Source organism: Somniosus microcephalus, chromosome 9 (assembly GCF_052327205.1).
Source record: "Somniosus microcephalus isolate GS21.2 chromosome 9, FLI_Smic_1.0, whole genome shotgun sequence".
Taxonomy (NCBI): Eukaryota; Metazoa; Chordata; class Chondrichthyes; order Squaliformes; family Somniosidae; genus Somniosus; species Somniosus microcephalus.
Genome location: NC_140995.1, coordinates 60438053 through 60461985, shown reverse-complemented (window position 1 = coordinate 60461985; position 23933 = coordinate 60438053). Strand labels below are relative to the sequence as shown.

The following is a 23933-nucleotide window of genomic DNA, read 5'->3' as shown; positions in this document are numbered from 1 at the left end:
TTTATTCATAGTTTCCTATGTACAGTTTATCATGTTGAAAATTGTGGTCAAATATACAAACAACGTTACAAACATTTTGCAGTTGTGACAATGAAAGCAGGTTCTCTTTATTGGTCATGCTAAGTGCTACGGAACTGCAGGCAGTCAAGCTGGCTGAACCAACAACAAGTCTGTTTTAATCAAATCCATAAATACAGGCTACTGTGGCTGCCGAGCTGAAAAAAGCAGTTTCAGAAATGATATCACTGGTTACAGTGCATGCAGCAGCTAAACTAAACACAAGTACTATCTATTGAAAGGGAAGTCAGCCTTAACTATTGAGGATCACACACACTAAGGTGTAATGTGCCTAATCGTGGAGGGCTCATCTATTGCAAGAGCAAGAAAATTAACTACTTTTGTTTAGGTATATTTGACAAAGCAGTGAATTTAATGACAAAACACAGAAAGTAATGGCTTCACTAGAGTGGTTACAGGTGAGAGGCCAGATGGTTCATATCTAGAATACTAGATACCTGGGAGCAATTACAGGGCTGTAATTTAGGCAAAGAGGTTCAAGTCATCTCCTACATGTTTGTAACCATCATCTGATCTTTTCATTCTTTTCTAGGGCCAGATTGTTGCCGCTATTAGCTCTATTAGCACAGAGCGATCACCCGTGGAATGTAACTAGTCGGAGCTGTAAGGGTGCAGTAGGTCTTTTAAAAAAATATGACGCCTCTGTGAAGCTCTTTGGGACATTTTTCTACGTTAAAGTCGCTATATAAATGCAAGTCATTGGTGTTGTTGGTTGAGTGCAGCATGTGATATGGAGAATTATATGTGGCCTGTCGTAGGAATGGGTTTGATAGGCTTTCCTTGTCCTATACTTTCTTGATGTCCTTCTAACCCCGGTGACTAGTTTACTGCTGTAACGGGGACAGAATGTAGCCAGTAATTCTAAAACACCAGTGCTGTTTCTCTTGGGTTTCTTTTGAAGGTTATCTGAGGAGGGGGAGGAGCAGTGGGACTTTGCAAAATAGTGAGTGAGATCAACAAAATGGAAACTACAAACCCACTGGGTGTGTGCATTATGGGTTTCTCAACATAAGTCCAATTGTATTCCGCCATATGTTTGTCTGGTAAAATAACTGCAAAAATACCTTGTTACAGACAAAAAAAGGTAATTGCAAAGACTGTCATTCTCATGAACCCTATTGATCTGAGGTAGGTCATGGGTCATCATTAACTACCCCTGGCGTAGGGAGATCTGTTCCTGGGATTTTTGTGTGGGTGACCCTCAAAGAAATGGAGCTTTTAATTGACTGATCGGCGAGACAGCAAAAGGCAACAAATGAATAGCCTCTTTAATAAGAAAATTGTGTGGTGGGGGAGAAGTTCACTCGATCTCCTGCCATAACCTTGGCGGCAGCTGGTGAAATGGCATAAATGGCCTTTAACACTGTTTTTGGGGGTTTTCAGCCAATTTTTCACCAAACATAGTCGAAAATTGGAAGAACACAGCAGAAATTCTACCCCTACGTGTCCACATATACTCAAGAGCAGGTAAACCAGGCCAAATAGTAATTTGAGGCTTTCGGTAGTAATGATATTTTTGTCACTGGTGCTAACGACCGAGGAGTGTTGAGTGACTGCCTTAGAGTGTAGGAGGAGTGTTAGTCTTTTAAAACTCCTGATCCAAACAATTGGGAATGAAAAGTAGAATTGATTGGAGACTCAAGTGGTCACTGGAGAGTAAGGAGGCCTTGCACGATTTTACTCGGTTTAGTTACGACTACAATGCAATGCTGTCATTCTTGTATTCTGGTGCTCAACAGGGAAGGCCAAAGCTTTAATGATTATATCTCACCCGTGCACACAGTAAGAGCTTTAGCCATGTCTCACTGCCCCAGACTTTAGCTAAACCACATTTGTTCATTTTGGCCCAAGGTTATACAAGAGGTAGGTACCAAGTAATAGAAGTCATGGACAGTGTGGTCTCCTGGACTAGTTTCAATCACCTAGAGGGATCGGAGAGGAATTTTCTAGCTTTTTCCCCCTAATTGGCCTTGCGTTTTTATTTGGTCTTTCACCACTCCCAGGAGATTACATAGCACCTAGTGGGTAGGGAATGTCTTAATCATAAAGCATAAGGCATCACAGCTGTATGGGACAGGCTGGATAGACCAGTTGGTCTTTTCCTGTCTGATATTTTGGTTCATATGACCATGGGCTTTTAAAGTAGGGTGCCCATACATCCCTGTTTTCTGGGGACAGTCCCCAGATATGGTACTGTGTCCCCAGCCAAACAATGTCCCTGGAAGAGTCCCCGGTTCAGGAAATTCATCCCCAAATAAAATGTTCAGTGATTATAATTATCACAGGTCCAGCTGATGTTTACCGTCAACAACCTTGGTCATCACGTGCTGGTGGCACCGCCCACCATCTCATCAAACCGGGGTGACTGATGATTGATGGTGGAACTGATCAATCAAAGCAGGGGGAAATTGAGTTGCATCTACATCATAAATAAAGTAGACAAATAAAGTGCGGGCAGAGGTGGGATTATCCGGTGAGAGACAGAGGGCGCGTGGGTGGTGTATTTGTGAAAGAGCAGAGCAAGAATGGAGCAAAGAATGCACGCCAAATTTAAGAAAGCAAGTTTATTTAACCAGTATCTTTTAAGTACTTGGATTTGTTGTGTTCTTACTAATTGAGGTGCTTTATTCAACCCCGAGTTCTAAAGAATTCTGGTCCCAAAAATGTAATTTATTTTCATAGGTTTTGATTGAGCGGTTTGTTATTGTTTCAAATTTCTAACATATGTAGGTTTTTTATTTTATTTAATCAATCTTTACCGCCCACAGATTCACTTTTTAGGCCCTTTCGTCTTTGTTTTTAGCTTCTGTTCAGTGATACTGAAATAAACACTAGTAGTGCAATAGTGGACAACAGTTTAGTGGGAATGGGGTCAAGGGAGCCAGGAAGTTGGGCTCATTCACAGAATGAGCAGGAGGTAAGGGAGAAAATAGAGACATGGGTTCAGGGCTAGGGCACAGGGGAGCCTTGGGAGAGGTTTGGCTTGGTGGACAAGGAGATTGGGGGGTGTGGGAGAGGCAGTTGAACAGATGGTCTTAATCTTTATGACAACCAAGTCTGTGAGATCCTTCCACATGTTGTTGGTGAGAACACATTGGGATTTCCATCATACATACAGTGGAGAAAATTCTGAAAGCTGAAAACCCTCAGCTATAGGAGGGAAGGTGGGCTGAAGCAGGAGCAGAGATGGGCAATGTTACGAAGGTGGAAGTGGGCAATCTTTGTGATGGAGAGGATTATGGAGTTGGAAGCTCAGTTCAGGGACGCTGCGGTGGCAAACCATTTGGTTTAACCTGAGATAGTGGCCAGGGAACAGAGAAGGAACTGGTGGCCAAGGAACGGAGTTTGTGGTGGGGCTGAAAACAGCGGCTTAGGTGTTCCCCATGTTTAACTGGAGGAATTTTTGGCTCATCCAGGATTGGATGTCAGACGAGCAATGGAAATGTTGAGAGAGGCAATGGAGAGGTAGAGCTGGGTGTCAGTCAGTGTACAGAAAAAGCCTTGGAACTAACGGGTGGATGCTGCTTGGTTATACGGTGTGGTCATCAGTGTGCAAATTAAAGATAGGAATATGGGCAAACCGTCAGAGACTAGTGACGGTTGACGGAGGTTAATCTCTACGCACATTCCACTAGCAGAAGCAACAAAGTCGTCATGCCGGTTTTCTTGAAACGTGGAGATAGCACAGCAATCATTGATAAATCTGTGAAAAATAAATGATTTGGGCAGTGATGTGAAGAAAGAGATTTTCTGAATAGGCTGTATAGACAGTGGGTACGAGAAACTGACGTTCTTGAATTGTCTGAATGCGGTTCAGTAGTGTGACATCACATCTGCGGTAATTATATGCACATTTGTTTTGCATTTGTAGTGCATATGCGCAACTGTTAAAATATAGGCTGCTAAAATGTTTTGCCTCGCTATGCTACGCAACCTACATTTTCCATCCTGGCTACTTTTGCTGTGCTCCCACCTTGTGTGCAATGTTTCCTTTAAGCTGCACTCCCACGCAGCCGGCTTCTAAATAGGAAAAACTGCGCATGCATGGTATTTTGAATGGGCCGCACAGCCCCTTAAAGGGGCTATGCATCCAAAAAAATTAAAGGGAACATTGCGTGTGTCCCCGGATTCGGTTTAGAAAATATGGTCACCCTATTTTAAAGGGTTGTTTTAGCCATACCAGGAAACTTCAGATTAATTCCAAGAAAAGAGCCAGAGGTGAGATGAGGAGAAATTATTTTACGCAGCGAGTTGTTGTGATCTGGAATGCACTGTCTGAAAGGATGGTAGAAGTAGATTCAATAATAACTTTCAAAAGGGAATTGATAAATACTTGAAGGGGAAAAAATTGCAGGGCTTTGGGGAATGAGCAGGGACCAATTGGATAGCTCTTTCAAAGAGCTGGCACAGGCATGATGGTCCGAATAGCCTCCTTCTGTGCTGTATCATTCTAAGATTCTATGGAACTCCCCCGAGTGTCTGTCTAGTTGAACACCAGATATGTTTCAGAGTAGCAGCATTGAAGGTCCAACTGGTCAACGTTTCGTGACGCGATCTTTCAGGGTTAGACAGATGCAATCAGTGGTGAATTAACATCCTTACGTTTACCACCACATCAATTCATGCACCTCCGTCCACCAATCTGGTCCAATGCCCCGCGCGACACTTTTTGCAGATGACGAAGATTCTTTAAATGGCCGAGGAACTGGGCAAAAACAAAATGTTAATTTTTCCTTTGAAGCATGTGAGCCATCAGAGTGTGTTGTATGTACCGGTCATGACTTTACATTTACCTGTGAGTTAGGTGTGTCAGTATCACAAAGCAGTAAATGACTAATGTTAAGGCTGACTCCCCTATAAACTAACCTAGGCATTAGCTCTACCAAGTCTCACAATCCCAAATTTACACAGCCAAGTGGCCTGATAAACTGTCATACTCAGTAGAACGTGTTGTCAACCCAAGGTACTGCCTCAGGAATTTGCTATATCTTTTCTGATTGGTCTGTCTGCTCAGATTGCTCCAGTTCCTGGCCGATTTCCTGACACCCATGAAGCCGCCGTATCTCTTCTGGAAACTTCTCTTGTCCTCAGCAACGTTTCTGAAATTGTGTTTCCCCTTCATAAACCCTCCATATCTTTTGGAAGCCAGTGGCTCTGCTTGGAAACCAAAGGAGCTCTGGTCTGATGGCATCTCTGTATCTTGTCGACTGTTGTCCACCTCAAATGTGGCTTCGGCTCCATCATCATAGATGTCTTCTGTGCTGCCAATGGGCGACATGTTCTTCACTGTTTGGAGAGAGCCATGAATGTTTACCGAGTTGAGTCTCCCATTGCTTCCAGCAATACCAAAAGGCAGGCTTCTGGCTTGAGATGTGCTCACGTCCAGAGGTAGCATTGGTGATGCAGAGGCGATTTTTCTGCAGTCTTCCCAAATAACAGAGGATACAACTTTCCCTTCGCACTCTAGAATGCAGACCTAAAACAACAGAGCAGGTTATTCAGTGATGGAGTGTACTTCTGATTCTTCCTTTTTATTAAATCATTTGTTTTTATCAATCTACATGTCTGCCTTCTTACATAGGAACAGGAGGAGGCCATTCAGTCCCTTGAGCCTATTCAATTAGATCTTGGCTGATCTGTACCTCAACCCCATTTACCCACCTTTGTTCCATATCCCTTGATACCCTTACCCAGCAAAAATCTATCGATCTCAGTCTTTATTACTGTAAATACTTACATCAGGGGTATCTTTATCACTGTAAAAACTAAGATATCATAGGAACAGGAGGCGGCCATTCAGCCTCTCTGGCCTATTCTGCCATTCAATTAGAGCATAGCTGATCTACACCTCAACTCCATTTACTCGCCTTTGCTCCATATCCCTTGATACCCTTACCTAACAAAAGTCTATCGATCTCAGTCTGGAAAGCTCCAATTGACCCCCAGCCTCAACAGCTTTTTAGAGGAGAGAGTTCCAGATTTCCGCTACTCTGTGAAAAATTGCTTCCTAATTTCACTCCTAAATGACCTGGCTTTAATTTTAAGATTATGCCCCCTTGTTCTGGATTCCCTCACAAGAGGAAATAGGTTTTGATAAGGTAGATAGAGATAAACTATTATTTTAAACACCTCAATTAGATTACCCTTCAATCTTCTAAACGCAAGGGAATACAAGCCAAGTTTATGCAACCTGTCCTCATAATTTAACTCTATTAGCCCTGGTATAATTCTGGTTATAGGGCGCTGCACCCCCTCCAAATCCTTCCTGAGGTTCGGTGCCCAGAACTGAACACAGTACTCCAGATGGAGTCTGCCCAAGACTCTCTGCAGATCGCAAAGAGTTAAAAGAAAAAAAGCAAGACTTGCATTTCTATAGCACCTTTCATGATCACCGGATGTCCCAAAGCGCTTTACAGCCAATGAAGTACTTTCCAAGTTTAGTCACTGTTGTAATGTAGGAAACGCAGCAGCCAATTTGCGCACAGCAAGCTCCTACAAACAGCAGTGTGATAATGACCAGATAATCTGTTTTAGTGATGCTGATTGAGGGATAAATATTGGCCAGGTCATTGGGGATAACTCCCCTGTTCTCATTCGAAATTGTGCCTTGGGATCGTTTACATCCACCTGAGAGTGCAGACGGGGCCTCAATTTAATGTCTCATCCGAAAGACGGCACCTCTGACAGTGCAGCACTCCCTCAGTACTGCACTGGGAGTGTCAGCCTAGATTTTTTATGCTCAAGTCTCTGGGGTGGGACTTGAACCCACAACCTTCTGACTCGGAGACGAGGGTGCTACCAACTGAGCCACGGATGACACGTTTCAGTATTCCATGTGACAGCGTAGCTCGTTATTGATGAGACGTCCGTGAACAATTCCAGATCTGACTCTCTGATGGAGCTGATCACGCTCTCACCAATCACTGTGATGAGTTGTGTGATGGAGCAGAGTGCCATATTTTTCATTCCGAATCCAAAATCCCACTGCCAGTCCTGCAGTCCTAGCTTCCTGCCAGTGGTTGGTGCTAGTGTACGTTGTACAGCCCATTCCTGCTAACATACTTTCTAAATGAAAGTATTTTCTTCATAGCAGCTCTGTGCACTGCCTGCCGTTGAATCTTCTCCATCCCTTCACTAGGAGCAGCAGACAGCCTAGTAACCAGTACGGTGTGGTGAGTGCTGACTCTCTGCAGATCTTCAACAGGGAGTGTGACTGGTTCCTGACAGGGCAGAGATCGCATCATATAGGAAGTAAGTGGCTTTACAGATAACACACGGTCCGTGTGATCTCCTGGACTGGTTTCGATCACCTGAGGGGGTCATGGAGGAATTTTCCAGAGTTTTTTTCCCTTAGTCGCCCTAGGTTTTTCTCTGTCCTTTTGCTTCCCCCACGAGATTACATGGCTGCGAGGGGTGTGGGGGGAAGTGTTTAGTCCTGATGCTCTGGCCATCATGAGTATGGGTCAGGCGTGATGGACCCGCTAGTGTTTTCCTGGCCTTCACTTTCATAAACCAAAAACGGGCCTTTTGATAGTCTGCTCGTCGGACTGAGGGGGTCCCCAGACGGCGCCGCCAGAGCTACACGGACCCGCGAGGTCCCCAGTGTGAACCCTGACTCGTGCCGAGTCGGTTGACCTCCACCAGAGGAGCAGTAGGAGAGAATGTGCCAGGGCTCCGGCTCCTGGTCATTGTTCAGTGAGCCCTGCTGGAAGCACATGCGCATGGAGCTCAGCTGCGATGGTCTCCATGCTGGCACTCACTGTGTGATGGCCACCTGCATGAATACCACACACCCACCGCACCTCAGCAATGAATCAGTACCTTCAGGAGAGGAAGGGAGAAACTGGCAAAGGAAGTAAAAGTGCGGAAGTGTTATCTTCATCTCAGTTGATGCGCCGCTCATGACGCAGCTGCCCCCATTGTACTGGTTTATATTCCAGATAAGGGGCATCATCGGCCCCTGGATCCAGCCTCATGCAGGTGAAGACAGGTCCACACTTGAAGAGGAGGTGGGTTGGAACATGTTCTGAGTGGGTTCAAGTCCCACTCCAGGCACTTGAGGACAAAAATCTAGGCTGACACTCCAGTGCCATACTAAGGGAGTGCTGCACTGTCGGAGGTGCCGTCTTTCTGATGAGACGTTTAACCGAGGTCCTGTCTGCCCCCTCAGGTGGACGTAAAAGAACCCATGGCAGTATAGGAAGATAGCAGGGGAGTTGATTCATCATTTATCTTGTTGTTTGTGGGACCTTGCTGTGCGCAAATTTGCTGCCACATTTCACTTTCGATTCAATTCTGGAAAGTGCTCATATCGCTCTATTCCCTTCTCCCTCATTTAAGCATCAAGCCTTCCCTTAACTAAATAAAATGCTCTCTGATTCAACCACACCTTGCGGCACGGAGTTCCACATTTGCACCACTCCCTGTGTATGTATAAAGAATTCCCTCCTAAATTCTTTATTGGATTGGTTAGTGACTAGCTTATATTTATGCCCCCTTGTTCTGGACTCAACCACAAATAGAAACAGTTTCTCCACATCCACCCCCTCCAACCCTACAGTTCCTTACAGAATGATTCGCAGATCAGGTTAATACCACCAGGGAAAACAGCAGACAAAGTGCAAGGGCACATACTGATAAAAACTGGCATGTAAGACTGTAAAATGGAGACAGGGTTTCTGAGACGCACCAGTATGTTGAAGTGCCGATGCTGGTAGAAGAGTTTGTTACAGGTGAGACACTCGGCCTTGCAGTCTCCCTGACAAGAAGAAAACAGGTAGAAGAGCAGTACGAGAGACAGGAGAGTGGTCTTCATATTGATTCAGTTAGGATAGGCTGCAAAAGAAAAAGATACATTAAACATTCACCTTAACTTCCAGCTTCATTGAGGTGGTCTTCAAATGTCCCATCATAATGTTAAACTCCCACTAACTGAACAATAGATATAGAACGAATAAAGCACTGAGTTTCTATAACGGACACTCAGATATAGAACAAATAAATCACTGAGCTTTCTGTAACGGACACTCAGATATAGAACGAATAAAGCACTGAGCTTTCTATAACTGATACACACACAGACAGAGAACAAATAAAACACTGAGCTTTCTATAACTGACACACACAGAGAACAAATAAAACACTGAGCTTTCTATAACTGTGGTGTGGAGATGCCGGAGTTGGACTGGGGTGGACAAATGTAAAAAGTCACACAACACCAGGTTATAGTCCAACAGCTTTATTTGAAATCACAAGCTTTCGGAGCGCTGCTCCTTCTTCAGGTGAAGTGGAGAAATGCATAAAGACACAGCTTATATAGTCAGAGAATCATGTCAGATGTTTACAGGTAACCTTTCCAACTGCCATTAATCACACCTCGGCAGAGAGATAATCACAGCAGTCAAAGGTGTGAATGGTGTCCAAACAGGTCAGTCAGGGAAACATTACATCAAAGAACAATGAGGTGGGGTCACAAGGGGTCAAATATTGCAGATGCTGGGGTCTGTATGAAAAACAAAAAAAGACAAAAAACATTTTTTTTTTTTTGGCTGGAAATCACAGCAGGTCCGGCCGCATCTGTGTAGAGAGAACAAGCCAATGTCGACTCGAGTCTGGATGACCCTGCATCAGGTGGGGTTACATGTAGCGTGACATGAACCCAAGATCTCTGTTGAGGCCGTCCTCATGGGTGCGGAACTTGGCTATCAGTTTCTGCTCGACGATTTTGCGTTGTCGTGTGTCTCGAAGGCCACCTTGGAGAATGCTTACCCGAAGATCGGAGGCTGAATGTCCTTGACTGCTGAAGTGTTCCCCGACTGGGAGGGAACACTCCTGCCTGGTGATTGTTGCGCGGTGTCCGTTCATCCGTTGTCGCAGTGTCTGCATGGTCTCGCCGATGTACCATGCTCCGGGGCATCCTTTCCTGCAACGTATGAGGTAGACAACGTTGGCCGAGTCACATGAGTATGTACCATGTACCTGGTGGGTGGTGTCCTCACGTGTGATGATGGTATCTGTGTTGATGATCTGGCATGTCTTGCAGAGGTTGCTGTGGCAGGGTTGTGTGGTGTCGTGGTCGCTGTTCTCCTGAAAGCTGGGTAATTTGCTGCGAACGATGGTCTGTTTGAGGTTAGGCGGCTGTTTGAAAGCGAGTAGTGGAGGCGTGGGGATGGCCTTAGCGAGGTGTTCGTCATCATCGATGACATGTTGAAGGCTGCGAAGAACATGGCGTAGTTTCTCCGCTCCGGGGAAGTACTGGACGACGAAGGGTACTCTGTTGGTTGTGTCCCGTGTTTGTCTTCTGAGGAGGTCTATGCGATTTTTCGCTGTGGCCCGTCGGAACTGTCGATCGACGAGTCGAGCGTCATATCCCGTTCTTACAAGGGCGTCTTTCAGTGTCTGTAGGTGTCCATCGCGTTCCTCCTCGTCTGAGCAGATCCTGTGTATTCGCAGGGCTTGTCCATAGGGGATGGCTTCTTTAACGTGGTTAGGGTGGAAGCTGGAGAAGTGAAGCATCGTGAGGTTGTCCGTGGGCTTGCGGTAGAGTGAAGTGCTGAGGTGTCCGTCTTTGATGGAGATTCGTGTGTCCAGGAATGAGATTGATTCTGAGGAGTAGTCCATGGTGAGTTTGATGGTGGGATGGAACTTGTTGATGTTATCGTGTAATCTTTTCAGTGATTCTTCGCCGTGGGTCCATAGGAAGAAAATGTCGTCGATGTATCTGGTGTATAGCGTTGGTTGGAGATCCTGTGCAGCGAAGAAGTCTTGCTCGAACTTGTGCATGAAGATGTTTGCGTATTGGGGTGCGAATTTGGTCCCCATGGCTGTTCCGTGTGTTTGGGTAAAGAACTGGTTGTCGAAGGTGAAGACATTGTGGTCAAGGATGAAGCGGATGAGTTGTAGGATGGCGTCTGGAGATTGGCTGTTGTTGGTGTTGAGTACTGAGGCTGTCGCAGCGATGCCGTCATCGTGGGGGATACTGGTGTAGAGTGCCGAGACGTCCATCGTGGCGAGGAGTGTTCCTGGTTCAACTGGTCCGTGGGTGCTGAGCTTCTGTAAGAAGTCTGTAGTGTCGCGACAGAAGCTGGGGGTTCCCTGTACGATGGGTTTCAGGATGCCCTCGACATATCCAGAGAGGTTCTCACACAGGGTTCCGTTGCCTGATGCGATAGGCTGACCTGACCTGTTTGGACACCATTCACACCTTTGACTGCTGTGATTATCTCTCTGCCGAGGTGTGATTAATGGCAGTTGGAAAGGTTACCTGTAAACATCTGACATGATTCTCTGACTATATAAGCTGTGTCTTTATGCATTTCTCCACTTCACCTGAAGAAGGAGCAGCGCTCCGAAAGCTTGTGATTTCAAATAAAGCTGTTGGACTATAACCTGGTGTTGTGTGACTTTTTACATCTTTCTATAACTGACACACACAGAACAAATAAAACACTGAGCTTTCTATAACTGACACACACACAGATAGAGAACAAATAAAACACTGCGCTTTCTATAACTGACACACACAGATAGAGAACGAATAAAACACTGAGCTTTCTATAACTGACACACACAGATAGAGAACAAATAAAGCACTGAGCTTTCTATAACTGACACACACACATAGAGAACGAATAAAACACTGAGCTTTCTATAACTGACACACACACAGACAGAGAACAAATAAAACACTGAGCTTTCTATAACTGACACACACAGATAGAGAACAAATAAAACACTGAGCTTTCTATAACTGACACACACACAGACAGAGAACAAATAAAACACTGAGCTTTCTATAACTGACACACACAGATAGAGAACAAATAAAGCACTGAGCTTTCTATAACTGACACACACAGATAGAGAACAAATAAAGCACTGAGCTTTCTATAACTGACACACACAGAGAACGAATAAAACACTGAGCTTTCTATAACTGACACACACATATAACAAATATATACCTGATGGGTGATGCAAAAGTCGTGAGTTTTATTTTTTAAAAGATTGTATGAATAATGAAAGGCAGGATCTGCTTTAATCATGTCTGAAAAGACTCCACATTAAAGCCACTTTTTGTACTAGATTCCACAAACAGCAGTGAGATGAATGGTTAGTTCATCTATTTTAGTTAAGGCTAAATAATGGGAATGATAGCAAAGTGGTTATGTTACTGGACTAGTAGTCCAGGGGCCTGGACTAACGATCCAGAGACGTGACTTCAAATCCCAGCTGTGGAATTTAAATTCAGTTCATTAAATTAATCTGGAATAAAAAGCTAGTATCAGTAATGAAACTACCAGATTGTAATAAAATCTCATCTGGTTCACTAATGTCCTTTTAGGGAAGGAAATATGCCGTCCTTACCTTACCTGACCTATATGTAATTCCAGACCCACAGCAATGTGGTTGACTCTTAACTGCCCTCCGAAATGGCCTAGCAAGTCACTCAGTTGTACCAAACCACTACAAAGAAGTATACTAAGAATAAAACCTCCTCACTAACATCTGGGAACTTGTGCCAAAATTGGAAGAGCTGTCCCACAGTAGGTCAAGCAATAGCCTGACATAGTCATACTCACAGAATCATACCTTTCAGCTAACATCTCAGACTCCTCCATTAGCATCCCTGGGTATGTCCTGTCCCACCAGCAGGACAGATCCACCAGAGGTGGCGGCACAGTGGTATACAAGGAGTGGCCCCAGGAGACCTCAACATTGACACTGGGCCCATGAAGTCTCATGGCATCAGGTCAAACGTGGGCAAAGAAACCTCCTGCTGATTAACCCTCCCTCAGCTGATGAATCAGTAATCCTCCATGTTGAACACCACTTGGAAGAAGCACTGAGGGTAGCAAGGACACAGAACGTACTCTGGGTGGGGTCCATCACCAAGAGTGGCTTGGTAGTACCACTACTGACTGAGCTGGGCGAGCCCTGAAGGTCATAGATTTTGGCTTTAGATTCCTGAGGAATTGGAACTATTTCTGGAGGAGGTGGGATCTCTACAAGCCAGACGGGTTGCACCTCAACGGGAATGGGACCAATATCCTCGTGGGAGGGTTTGCTAGTGCTGTTGGGGAGGGTTTAAACTAGCTTGGCAGGGGGATGGGAACCTAAGTATAGAGTCAATAGGGAGGGAAGAAAAACTGGAATTGGAAAACAAAAATGTAGAAAGTAAATTGGAAGGACAGGAATAAAGGGCTAGATAGTAGTCAACAAGGAGGTTTGCCTGTACTAAATGGTATATACTTCAATGCGATCAAGGCAGATGAGCTGAGGGCACAGGTAGATACTTGGGACTATGATATTATAGCGATTACAGAGACGTGGCTGAAAAAGGGGCAGGTATGGCAGCTCAACATTCCTGGTTACAGGATTTTCAGACGGGATAGAGAGGGAGGTAAAAAGGGAGGGCGGGGGTCACGGTATTGATTAAAGAAACTATTACAGCTGTGAGGAGGAATGATATGTTGGAGGGATCACTAAACGAGGCCATATGGGTCGAATTGAAAAACAAAAAAGGGGCGATCACACTGCTGGGAGTGTACTACAGACCCCCAAACAGTGAGAGGGAGCTAGAAGAACAAATATGTAGACAAATTTCTGAGAAGTGCAAAAACTATAGGGCAGTAATAGTAGGGGATTTCAACTACCCCAATATTAACTGGGATAAAATTAGTGTGAAGGGTATAGAAGGTGCGAAATTCTTAAAATGCATCCAGGAGAACTTTTTTAGCCAGTATATAGCAAGCCCAACAAGGGAGGGGGCGGTTCTGGACTTAGTTTTAGGGAATGAAGCTGGGCAGGTAGAAGGCGTATCAGTGGGGGAGCATTTTGGCGCTAGTGACCATAATTCTGTTAGATTTAAGGTAGTTATGGAAAAGGACAAGGATAGACCAGGAATAAAAATTCTAAATTGGGAAAAAACTAATTTTGCTATGCTCGGAGGGGATTTAGCCATAGTGGACTGGAAACAGCTACTTGAAGGTTAAATCAGTGTCAGAGCAGTGGGAGGCATTCAAGGAGGAGATCCGGAGGGTTCAGACCAAACATGTGCCCTTAAAGAAAAAAGGTGGGACTAACAAATCTAGAGCTCCCTGGATGTCGAGAGACATATGGGGTAGGATAAAGAAAAAAAGGGAGGCGTATGACAGATACCGAGGGCTAAATACTCCAGAATCTTTAGAGGAGTACAGAAAGTGCAGGGGTACAATTAAAAATGATATTAGGAAAGCAAAGAGAGAGCATGAAAAATTCTTGACAAGTAAAATCAAGGAAAACCCAAAGATGTTTTATAAATATATTAAGAGTAAGAGGATAATTAAAGAAAGGGTAGGGCCTATTAGGGTTCATGAGGGTAATCTGTGGGTAGAGGCGGGAGATGTCAGTAGGGTTCTTAATGAATACTTTGCATCTGTTTTCACAGAGAGGGGCGAAGCAGACATTGCTATCGGGGGGAGGAGTGTGAAATATTAGATGAAATAAACATAGTGAGAGAGGAAGTATTAAGGGGTCTAGCAGTTTTAAAAGTGGATAAATCCCCAGGCCCGGATGAAATGTATCCCAGGCTGTTAAGCGAAGCAAAAGAGGAAATAGCAGAGGCCCTGACCATCATTTTTCAATCCTCTCTGGCTTCAGGTGTGGTGCTGGAGGACTGCTAATGTGGTACCCTTGTTTAAAAAGGGAGAAAAGGATAGACCGAGTAATTACAGGCCAGTCAGCCTAACCTCAGTGGAGGGAAAATTATTGGAAAGAATTCTGAAGGACAGGATAAATCTTCATTTAGAAAGACACGGATTAATCAAGGATAGTCAGCACGGATTTGTTAAGGGAAGGTCGTGTCTGACAAACTTGATTGAAATTTTTGAGGAGGTAACAAGGAGGGTAGATGAGGGTAGTGCGTTTGATGTAGTGTATATGGACTTTAGCAAGGCTTTTGATAAGGTTCCACATGGCAGACTGGTCATGAAGTTAAAAGCCCATGGGATCCAGGGCAAAGTGTCAAGTTGGATTCAAAACTGGCTTAGAGGCAGGAAGCAGAGGGTAATAGTTGATGGGTGTTTTTGTGACTGGAAGGCTGTTTCCAGTGGGGTTCCGCAGGGCTCAGTACTAAGTCCTTTGCTTTTTGTGGTATATATCAAAGATCTTGGCCTAGAAATTGAGTGGAGTTAGCGCCCAATTAGAGGCGCTAGAGGGCCTTGCGCCGGAATTATAGCCGCTTCGGAAATTGATTTGGGCCCTACCATCGGCGTTAGCCGGTAGCGCTGCGCCGGCACCGATGACGTCATCGGTGTGCGCAGCGTCCCGGTTGCCGTGGTAACGCGGCCGCCTCGCCCGTGGCAGCCGCAACCAACGATTTTTCAAAAGTTTCTTGCTGGACTTAGCGCCGGCGCATTAAGGTGGCGCGGCGGCCGGCCGCTTTCCCGGCGGCCGCCTGCCCGCACCTCCCTCCCCGGACTCCTCCACCACCCCCCCGCGGCACAGATGTGTGTGGGCCTCGAGCCCGGCACTTCTCCGAGGTGCCGGGCTCATTTTTCGTGCGATTCCACCGGCCAGCGGTCGGCTGCAGGCAGCTCCTCCTTAACAGAAGGAGGAGGCCTGCAGTACCCCAGCCTGCCGCACCGCATCGGGTGCCGCAGCGGGGGATTAGCGCCGCAATCCTGCATTCAGCGCCCATTGTGAGGCGCTGACACCCTCCATTAGCGCCCGCAGCCGTCTGGGCACGGCGCAGCTGAATTTTTGGCGGGCGCAGCGGCAATTAACGCTGGCGCTAAATTTCGGGCGCTACAGCCCTGGCGGAGGCAAACTCAATTTCTAGGCCCTTGACTTGAATATAGGGGGTATGATTAAGAAGTTTGCAGATGATACTAAAATCAGCTGTGTGGTTGATACTAAAGAAGGAAGCTGTAGACTGCAGGAAGATATCAATAAATTGGTCAGGTGGGCAGAACAGTGGCAAATGGAATTCAATCTGGAGAAGTGTGAGGTAATGCATTTGGGGAGGGCTAACAAGGAAAGGGAATACACATTAAATGGTAGGACACTGAGTAGTGTAGAAGAACAAAGGGACCTTGGAGTGCATGTCCACAGATCCCTGAAGGTAGCAGGCCAAGTAGATAAGGTGGTTAAGAAGGCATACGGAATGCTTGCCTTTATTAACCGTGGCATAGAATACAAGAGCAGGGTGGTTATGCTTCAACTGTATAAAACACTAGTTAGGCCTCAGCTAGAGTACTGCGTGCAGTTCTAGTCACCACATTACAGGAAAGATGTGATTGCACTAGAGAGGGTACAGAGGAGATTTACAAGGATGTTGCCGGGAGTAGAGAATCTTAGCTATGAGGAAAGACTGGATAGGCTGGTTCTGTTTTCCTTGGAACAGAGGAGGCTGAGGGGAGACCTTATTGAGGTGTATAAAATTATGAGGGGCCTAGATAAAGTGGATAGAAAGGACCTATTTCCCTTAGCAGAGGGGTCAACAACCAGGGGGCACAAATTTAAAGTAATTGGTGGAAGGTTTAGAGGGGATTTGAGGGGAAATTTCTTCACCCAGAGGGTTGTGGGGGTCTGGAACTCACTGCCTGAAAGGGTGGTAGAGGCAGGAACCCTAACCACATTTAAAAAGTACTTGGATGTGCACTTGGGATGCTGTAACCTGCAGGGTTACGGACCAAGAGCTGGGAAGTGGGATTAGGCTGGATAGCTCTTTGTTGGCCGGCGCGGACACAATGGGCTGAAATGGCCTCCTTCCATGCTGTAACTTTCTATGATTCATAGCTGTCAGACTGGGCCTGCAGCAGGTGGTGAGAGAACCAGCGCGAGGGAAAAACCTACTTAACCTCGTTCTCACCGGTCTATTTGTCGCAGATGCATCTGTCCATGACAGTATTGGTACAAGTGACCACTGCACAGTCCTTGTGGAAATTAAGTCCCGTCTTGACACCCTCCATCGTGTTGTGTGGCACTACCACCGTGCTATATGGGATAGATTTGGAACAGATCTCGCAGCTCAAAACTGGGCATCCAGGAGGTGCTGTGGGCCATCAGCAGCAGCAGAACTGTATACCACCACAATCTGTAACCTCATGGCCAGGTATATCCCTCACTCTAGCATTACCATCAAGCCAGGAGACCAACCCTGGTTCAATAAGGAGTGTAGAAGAGGATGCCAGGAGCAGCACCAGGCGTACCTAAAAATGAAGTGCCAACCTGGTGAAGCTACAACACAGGACTACATGCATGCTAAACAGTGAAAGCAGCATGCTATAGACAGAGCTAAGTGATCTTACAACCAATGGATCAGATCAAAGCTCTGCAGTCCTGCCATATCCAGTCATGAATGGTGGTGGACAATTAAACAACTAACTGGAGGAGGAGGAGGCTCCATCCTCTATGATGGTGGAGCCCAGCATGCGAATGCAAAAGACAAGGCTGAAGTTTTCGCAACCATCTTCAGCCAGAAGTGCCGAGTGGATGATCCATATCGGCCTCCTCCTGAGGTCCCCATTATCACAGAAGCCAGTCTTAAGCCAATTCGATTCACTCCACGAAATGAAGAAAGGGCTGAGCGCACTGGATACAGCAAAGGCCATGGGTCCCGACAACACCCCAGCTGTCAGGCTGAAGACTTGTGCTCCAGAACTAGCCACACCTCTAGCTAAGATGTTCCAGTACAGCTACAACACTGGCATCTATCCTACAATGAGGAAAACTTGCCAGGTAAGTCCTGTCCACAAAAAGCAGGACAAATCTAATCCGACCAATTACCCATCAGCCTACTCTCAGTCATCAGCAAAGTGATGGAAGGTGTCATCGACAGTGCTATCAAGCAGCACTTACTCACCAATAACCTGCTTACCGATGTTCAGTTTGGGACCACTTGGCTCCAGACCTCATTACAGCCTTGGTCCAAACATGGACAAAAAAGCTGAATGCCAGAGGTGAGGTGAGAATGACTGCCCTTGACATCAAGGCAGCATTTGACTGAGTGTGGCATTAAGGAGCCCTAGTAAAACTGAAGTCAGTGGCAATCGGGGGAAAACTCTCCACTGGCTGGAGTCATACCTAGCACAAATATCCTGCTTTGTTGTAAATATTACAAGGAAAGCGAATCTGCAGGAAGGAACGTGCCCCCGGCACTGCCAGTGTTACCTTTTGAGAGGTTATCGCTGTGAAATGCATTAATGATGAATGTAACGGTCTCAGCCTTTGCATAAAACAAGAGGACTTCCAGCCTTGGAGGGCATTTCCAAAAAGGCTGTTGGCAGAAAGCCAAATCAATGGAGCGGGAGCCCGTTCTCAGCAGTTTACAATCTTTCAAATTGTTATTAGTCGACAAGTGGATGTTTGTCCAAGTGGTTGCTGCAGTAACTTTAATAATCTTGTCCTTAAGACCCACTCGCCATGCACAGCCATGATCTCGGAATGGCGGAACAGGCTCGAGGGGCTATATAGCCTACAGTGTGCCATCTGTTTGCATGTGGCACTAGATTCACTTGTGAAAACATGTCATGGGTTAGGGCCTCCCTGTCCAGTTTCCCCCGCTCCCACCCATAATCACTCGCAAGTGTCTAATTCAATAGACAAAATAATAGGAATAGAGGAACAGAGGAGGAGGCCATTCAGCCCTCTCGAGATTGCTCCACCATTCTAATTGATCACGGCTGATCTGTATCTTAACTCTATTACCCACCCGCCTTTGCTCCATATCCCTTGATACCCTAACCTAACAAAAATCTATCACTCTGTTTTGAAAGCTCCAATTGACCCCCAGCATCCACAGCCTTTTGGGGGAAGAGAGTTCCAGTTTTCCACTACCCTTTGTGTGAAGAAGTGCTTCCTCATTTCACTCCAGAACAGCCTAGCTCTAATTTTAATTTTTTTTAACATTTAGTTCACAGGATGTGGACATCACTGGCAAGGCCAGCATTTATTGCCCATCCCTAGTTGCCCTTGAGAAGGTGGTGGTGAGCCACCTTCTTGAACTGCTGCAGTCCTTGTGGTGAAAGTACTCCCACAGTGCTGTTAGGGAGGGAGTTCCAGGATTATGACCCAGCGACTATGAAGGAAAGCGATATATTTCCAAGTCAGGATGGTGTGTGACTTGGAGGGGAACTTGGAGGTGGTGGTGTTCCCATGTGCCTGCTGCCCTTGTCCTTCTAGATGGTAGAGGTCACTGGTTTGGGAGATGCTGTCGAAGAAGCCTTGGCGAGTTGCTACTGTGCATCTTGTAGATGGTACACACTGCAGCCACGGTACGCCGATGGTGGAGGGAGTGAATGTTTAAGGAGGTGGATGGGGTGCCAATCAAGCAGGCTGCTTTGTCCTGGATGGTGTCGAGCTTCTCGAGTGTTGGGACTGCACTCATCCAGGCTTCTGCCCTGTAGATGGTGGAAAAGCTTTGGGGAGTCAGGAGGTGAGACACTCGCTGCAGAATACCCAGCCTCTGACTTGCTCTTCTGCCCCCTTGTTCTGGATTTCCCCACCAGAGGAAATCGTTTTTTACTATCTACTGTATTGAATCCCTTTATCATTTAAAAGAACTGATTAGATTCCCCCTCATCCTTCTAAACTCAAAGGAATACAGACCAAGTTTATGCAACCTGGCCTTAAAATTTACCCTTTAAGTCCTGGTATCATCAATAATATCAACAGACTCATTCTATCAATATATGTATCTTTGAATCCTGTCTCAGCAAAATATCCAGTAATTCAAAAACATGGAATCTAGCGTAACACTGCAAAAATCTCAAAACATGCCCATCAGTTGAAATCGTAATTACATGAGTGAGGGTCACAAAAGGAAAGAATATGTCTCCGTCTGGGGCTCCCAACCCTTGCTTGAGGCTCCCAGTACTGTAGCTGAATCTCTGGTTCTCTGTCTTTCTCCTCTCCTGTTCAACAACATCTACATCTTGCATTTAGACAGCTCCTTTAACATAGATCAACATTCGAGGGAGATCTGGCCAATATTCAGCTTCATAAAACAAGGTGTAAACTTGTTGAAAAGGCAAAAGTCTACCAACTCCTGCTCCATTTTATTCTATCTCATTGTTATCCAGTTTTGATTCTTCAATCTTCATTGTGGCTGTCTATTTTTCACACCTGTGCTTTCTTTCTGTCCTCTCTCTCTCTCCCCACCCCTGTTATCCACACTCCCCCATCCTGAATGCTCTGGGAGTGAATGTCTGCGGGCACTGATCCTCCCGTACTGCTTTCAAGTGAGAGCCTGGATGGAGCTGTCAGGTCCATGCGGGGCACTCCAGTGGAGCTAGACCCTGGCCCACAGTGTAGACACACACACACGACACACAGACACACACACCACCACAACAACAACAACTTGTATTTATATAGCACCTTTAATGTAAAATGCCCCAAGACGCTTCACAGAAGTATTAGAAGACAAAAAAAATTGACACCGAGCCACATAAGGAGAAATTAGGGCAGATGACCAAAAGGTTGGTCAAAGAGGTAGGTTTTAAGGAGTGTCTTAAAGGAGGAAAGAGAGGTGGAGAGGTTTAGGCAGCGAATTCCAGAGCTTAGGGCCTTGGCAACAGAAGGCACGGCCACCAATGATTGAGCGATTATAATCAGGGATACTCAAGGGGGCAGAATTAGAGGAGCGCAAATATCTTGTGGGGGTTGTGGGGCTGGAGGAAATTACAGAGATAGGGAGGGGCGATGCCATGGAGGGATTTGAAAACAAGGATGAGAATTTTGAAATCGAGGCGTTGCTTAACTGGGAGTCAATGTAGGTCAGCGAGCACAGGGGTGATGGGTGAACGGGACTTGGTGTGAGTCAGGACACAGGCAGCCCAGTTTTGAATGACCACAAGTTTACGTAGGGTAGAACTTAGGAGGCCGGCCAGGAGTGCGCTGGAATAGTCAAGTCTAGAGGTAACAAAGGCATGGATGAGGGTTTCAGCAGCAATTGAGCTGAGGCAGGGGCGGAGACGGGCAATGTTAAGGAGGTGGAAACACACAACACACACGAAAAACGGCCCAGAGGGGGCAATGGGAAGCAGCAGCGAACTTTCGCAATCCCGTCCTTCACACTAAGATCAGATCTACTACCCTCAGCACAGAACAGTGATCAAACCTGGGATCTTGCTGCTCCGCGGGACCCAGTGCCAGACTGCACAAGCCACTGAGCCAACGCCCCCGTTTTTACCATCTGTGCTTTGATATTCTCTCTCTCATCCTGTGATGTAGATTTGTCCCTGGGTTCGTTTGGACCCCAGTCGCACTGCCTCGCTCACCCCTCCACCCTAGCAGCTCCCCTCTGAACTCAGGACCCTGGAACTCCCCACCCCAGGATTCACAAGAAAGTGAAGGGAGTGCAGGGGAAAACTGACCCGAAATTTCACGCCCTTCGCTCCCGGGAGCCGGCACCTACTCGGGTCAAACACCCCGGGAGTCGGCACCTACTCGGGTCAAACACCCCGGGAGCCAGGACCGAGGGAGAGGGGAGTGACTGCAAGAAAGAGAGGACTAAACCCCGAGGGAGACATGGAAACTTAAGGTGAGGGAGCAGGAATAGGCGAAAGTGGGAGTGGACGGCGGGGAAACAGCTTTCGATTAAATGAAAAGTACCGGTGAAGTTAAAAGTTGCTGGAAAAAAGAAATTGGGAAATGAAACAGAGTAAGTGAGAAGGAGAGAGAGAGTCCCACAGATCAGTAATCCAGATATGAAACCTGATGAGTTGACCACAAAGAGAAAGGGAAACAATATTTAACTGAACCAGGAAGGAAAATCAGTAAAAGGGACTAGAGATGGTTCGAGGGAAGGACTCGGAGAGTGCGAGGGTAGGCGGCAAAGAACTGAAGGAATTAAAGGGAGCTCGGGGCACAGAGAGAGGAATAAAGTTTAAAGCGAGCACCGGTCGTTTAAGGGTGAGATGAGAAATTGAGAGTAGATCTCCTACCTGAGACTGTCCGGCAGTGACTGGGTAGCTGCGAGCTCTACTCCTCACACACACACACACGGCAGGTTGCTCCGTCCCCTCAATCCTGAAGCAGGTTGTGTGGTTTAACACTGCCCGCTTGTCTCACGCCTCCCTTCTGATATACCCTTACTGGACAGACAGTCAGCAGGCAAAGAGCACACCCCTTCCAGGAATACATGCATTTCTAGAAGCAGCTTCCTGGAACCCCTCACACTCACTCACTGATTGACACAACGTCATTCAGTCACCAACCCCTGAGTCACTCAGTCACTGACCCCTGAGAGTCACTCAGTCACTAACACATCATTAAATAACTGACCCCTGAGAGTCACTCAGTCACTAACCCGAGAGTCACTCAGTCACTAACACATCATTAAATAACTGACCCCTGAGAGTCACTCAGTCACTAACCCGAGAGTCACTCAGTCACTAACACATCATTAAATAACTGACCCCTGAGAGTCACTCAGTCACTAACTCGAGAGTCACTCAGTCACTAACACATCACTCAGTCACTAACCTGAGAGTCACTCAGTCACTAACCCGAGAGTCACTCAGTCACTAACACATCACTCAGTCACTAACCCGAGAGTCACTCAGTCACTAACACATCACTCAGTCACTAACCCGAGAGTCACTCAGTCACTAACACATCACTCAGTCACTAACCTGAGAGTCACTCAGTCACTAACACATCACTCAGTCACTAACCTGAGAGTCACTCAGTCACTAACCCGAGAGTCACTCAGTCACTGACCCCTAAGAGTCACTCAGTCACTAACCATCAACAGTCACTCATAGTCCTACATAGTTTTTACAGCACAGAAACAGTCCAACTGGTCCATGCTGGTGTTTATGCTCCACGCGAGCCTCCTCCCACCTTTCTTCATCTAACCCATCAGCATAACCCTCTATTTCTTTCTCCCTCATGCTTATTTAGCTTCCCATTAAATGCATCTATGCTATTCGCCTCAACCACTCCCTGTGGTAGTGAGTACCACATTCTAACCACTCTCTGGGTAAAGAAGTTTCTCCTGAATTCCCGATTGGATTTAGTACTGACTATCTTGTATTTATGGCTTCCAGTTCTGGTCTCTCCTGCAAGTGGAAACATCTTCTCTTTGTCTACCCTATCACACCCTTTCATAATCTTAAAGACCTCTATCAGGTTATCCCTCAGTCTTCTCTTTTCTGGAGAAAAGAGCCCCAGCCTGTTCAATCTTTCCTGATATTGTAGATATAACCTCTCAGTTCTGGTATCATTCTCGGAATATTTTTTGCACCTTCTCCAGTGTCTCTATATACTTTTTATAATATAGAGACCAGAACTGTTTACACTACTCCAAGAGGAGTCTAACCAAGATTCTATACAAGTTTAACATAACTTCACTGCTTTTCAATTCTGTCCCTCTAGAAATGAACCCCAGTGCTTGGATGCTTTTTTAATGGCCTTAACCTGTGTCACGACTTTTCGTGATTTGTGTATCTGTACCGCTAGATCCCTTTGCTCCTCTACCCCATTTAGATTTTTAATTTCCAAGGAGTGTGTGGCCTCCTTACTCTTCCTACCAATATGTACCACCTCACACTTATTGATATTGAAATTAATTTGCTAATTACATGCCCATTCTGCAAGTTTATTAATGTCTTCCTATATTTTGTCACGGTCTTCCTCTGTATTAACTATATTCCTCAAATAGGCGTCGTCAAAAAATTTTGATATTATACTTCCAATTCCCAAGTCCAAATCATTTATGTAAATGGTGAGCAACAGTGGCCCCAGCACCAATCCTAGCAACTAGCTGCATTAAAAAATAAGTTTACACCTCGCCCCTCTTTTTTCCATTTAGTGAAGTCCAAATCTCACTCTAGTCTGGGTGTAGTATACTTCAAGGACCAGGTCCC

At 46.0% G+C, this 23933-nt stretch overlaps 1 protein-coding gene across 1 annotated transcript; it reads right to left on the bottom strand.

The window, feature by feature from the left end:
• pnocb (prepronociceptin b) lies at positions 1-22152 on the bottom strand. Its single transcript, XM_085996643.1, has 3 exons — positions 22008-22152; positions 8768-8913; positions 1-5554 (listed from the first exon to the last, which is right to left on the bottom strand). The coding sequence occupies exons 2-3, from the start codon at positions 8891-8893 to the stop codon at positions 4982-4984; spliced, it is 699 nt and encodes a 232-aa protein (XP_085852769.1). The 5' UTR covers positions 8894-8913; positions 22008-22152; the 3' UTR covers positions 1-4981.
• Positions 22153-23933: the final 1781 nt, after the last annotated feature.

Bases quoted from the DNA above. Each gene is read 5' to 3' on its own strand.
- pnocb (XM_085996643.1), bottom strand. From the start codon at position 8,893: ATGAAGACCACTCTCCTGTCTCTCGTACTGCTCTTCTACCTGTTTTCT. The intron at 5,555-8,767 runs GTGCGTCTCAGA...CTGTTGTTTTAG, and splicing joins ATCGGCACTTCAACATACTG to GTCTGCATTCTAGAGTGCGA.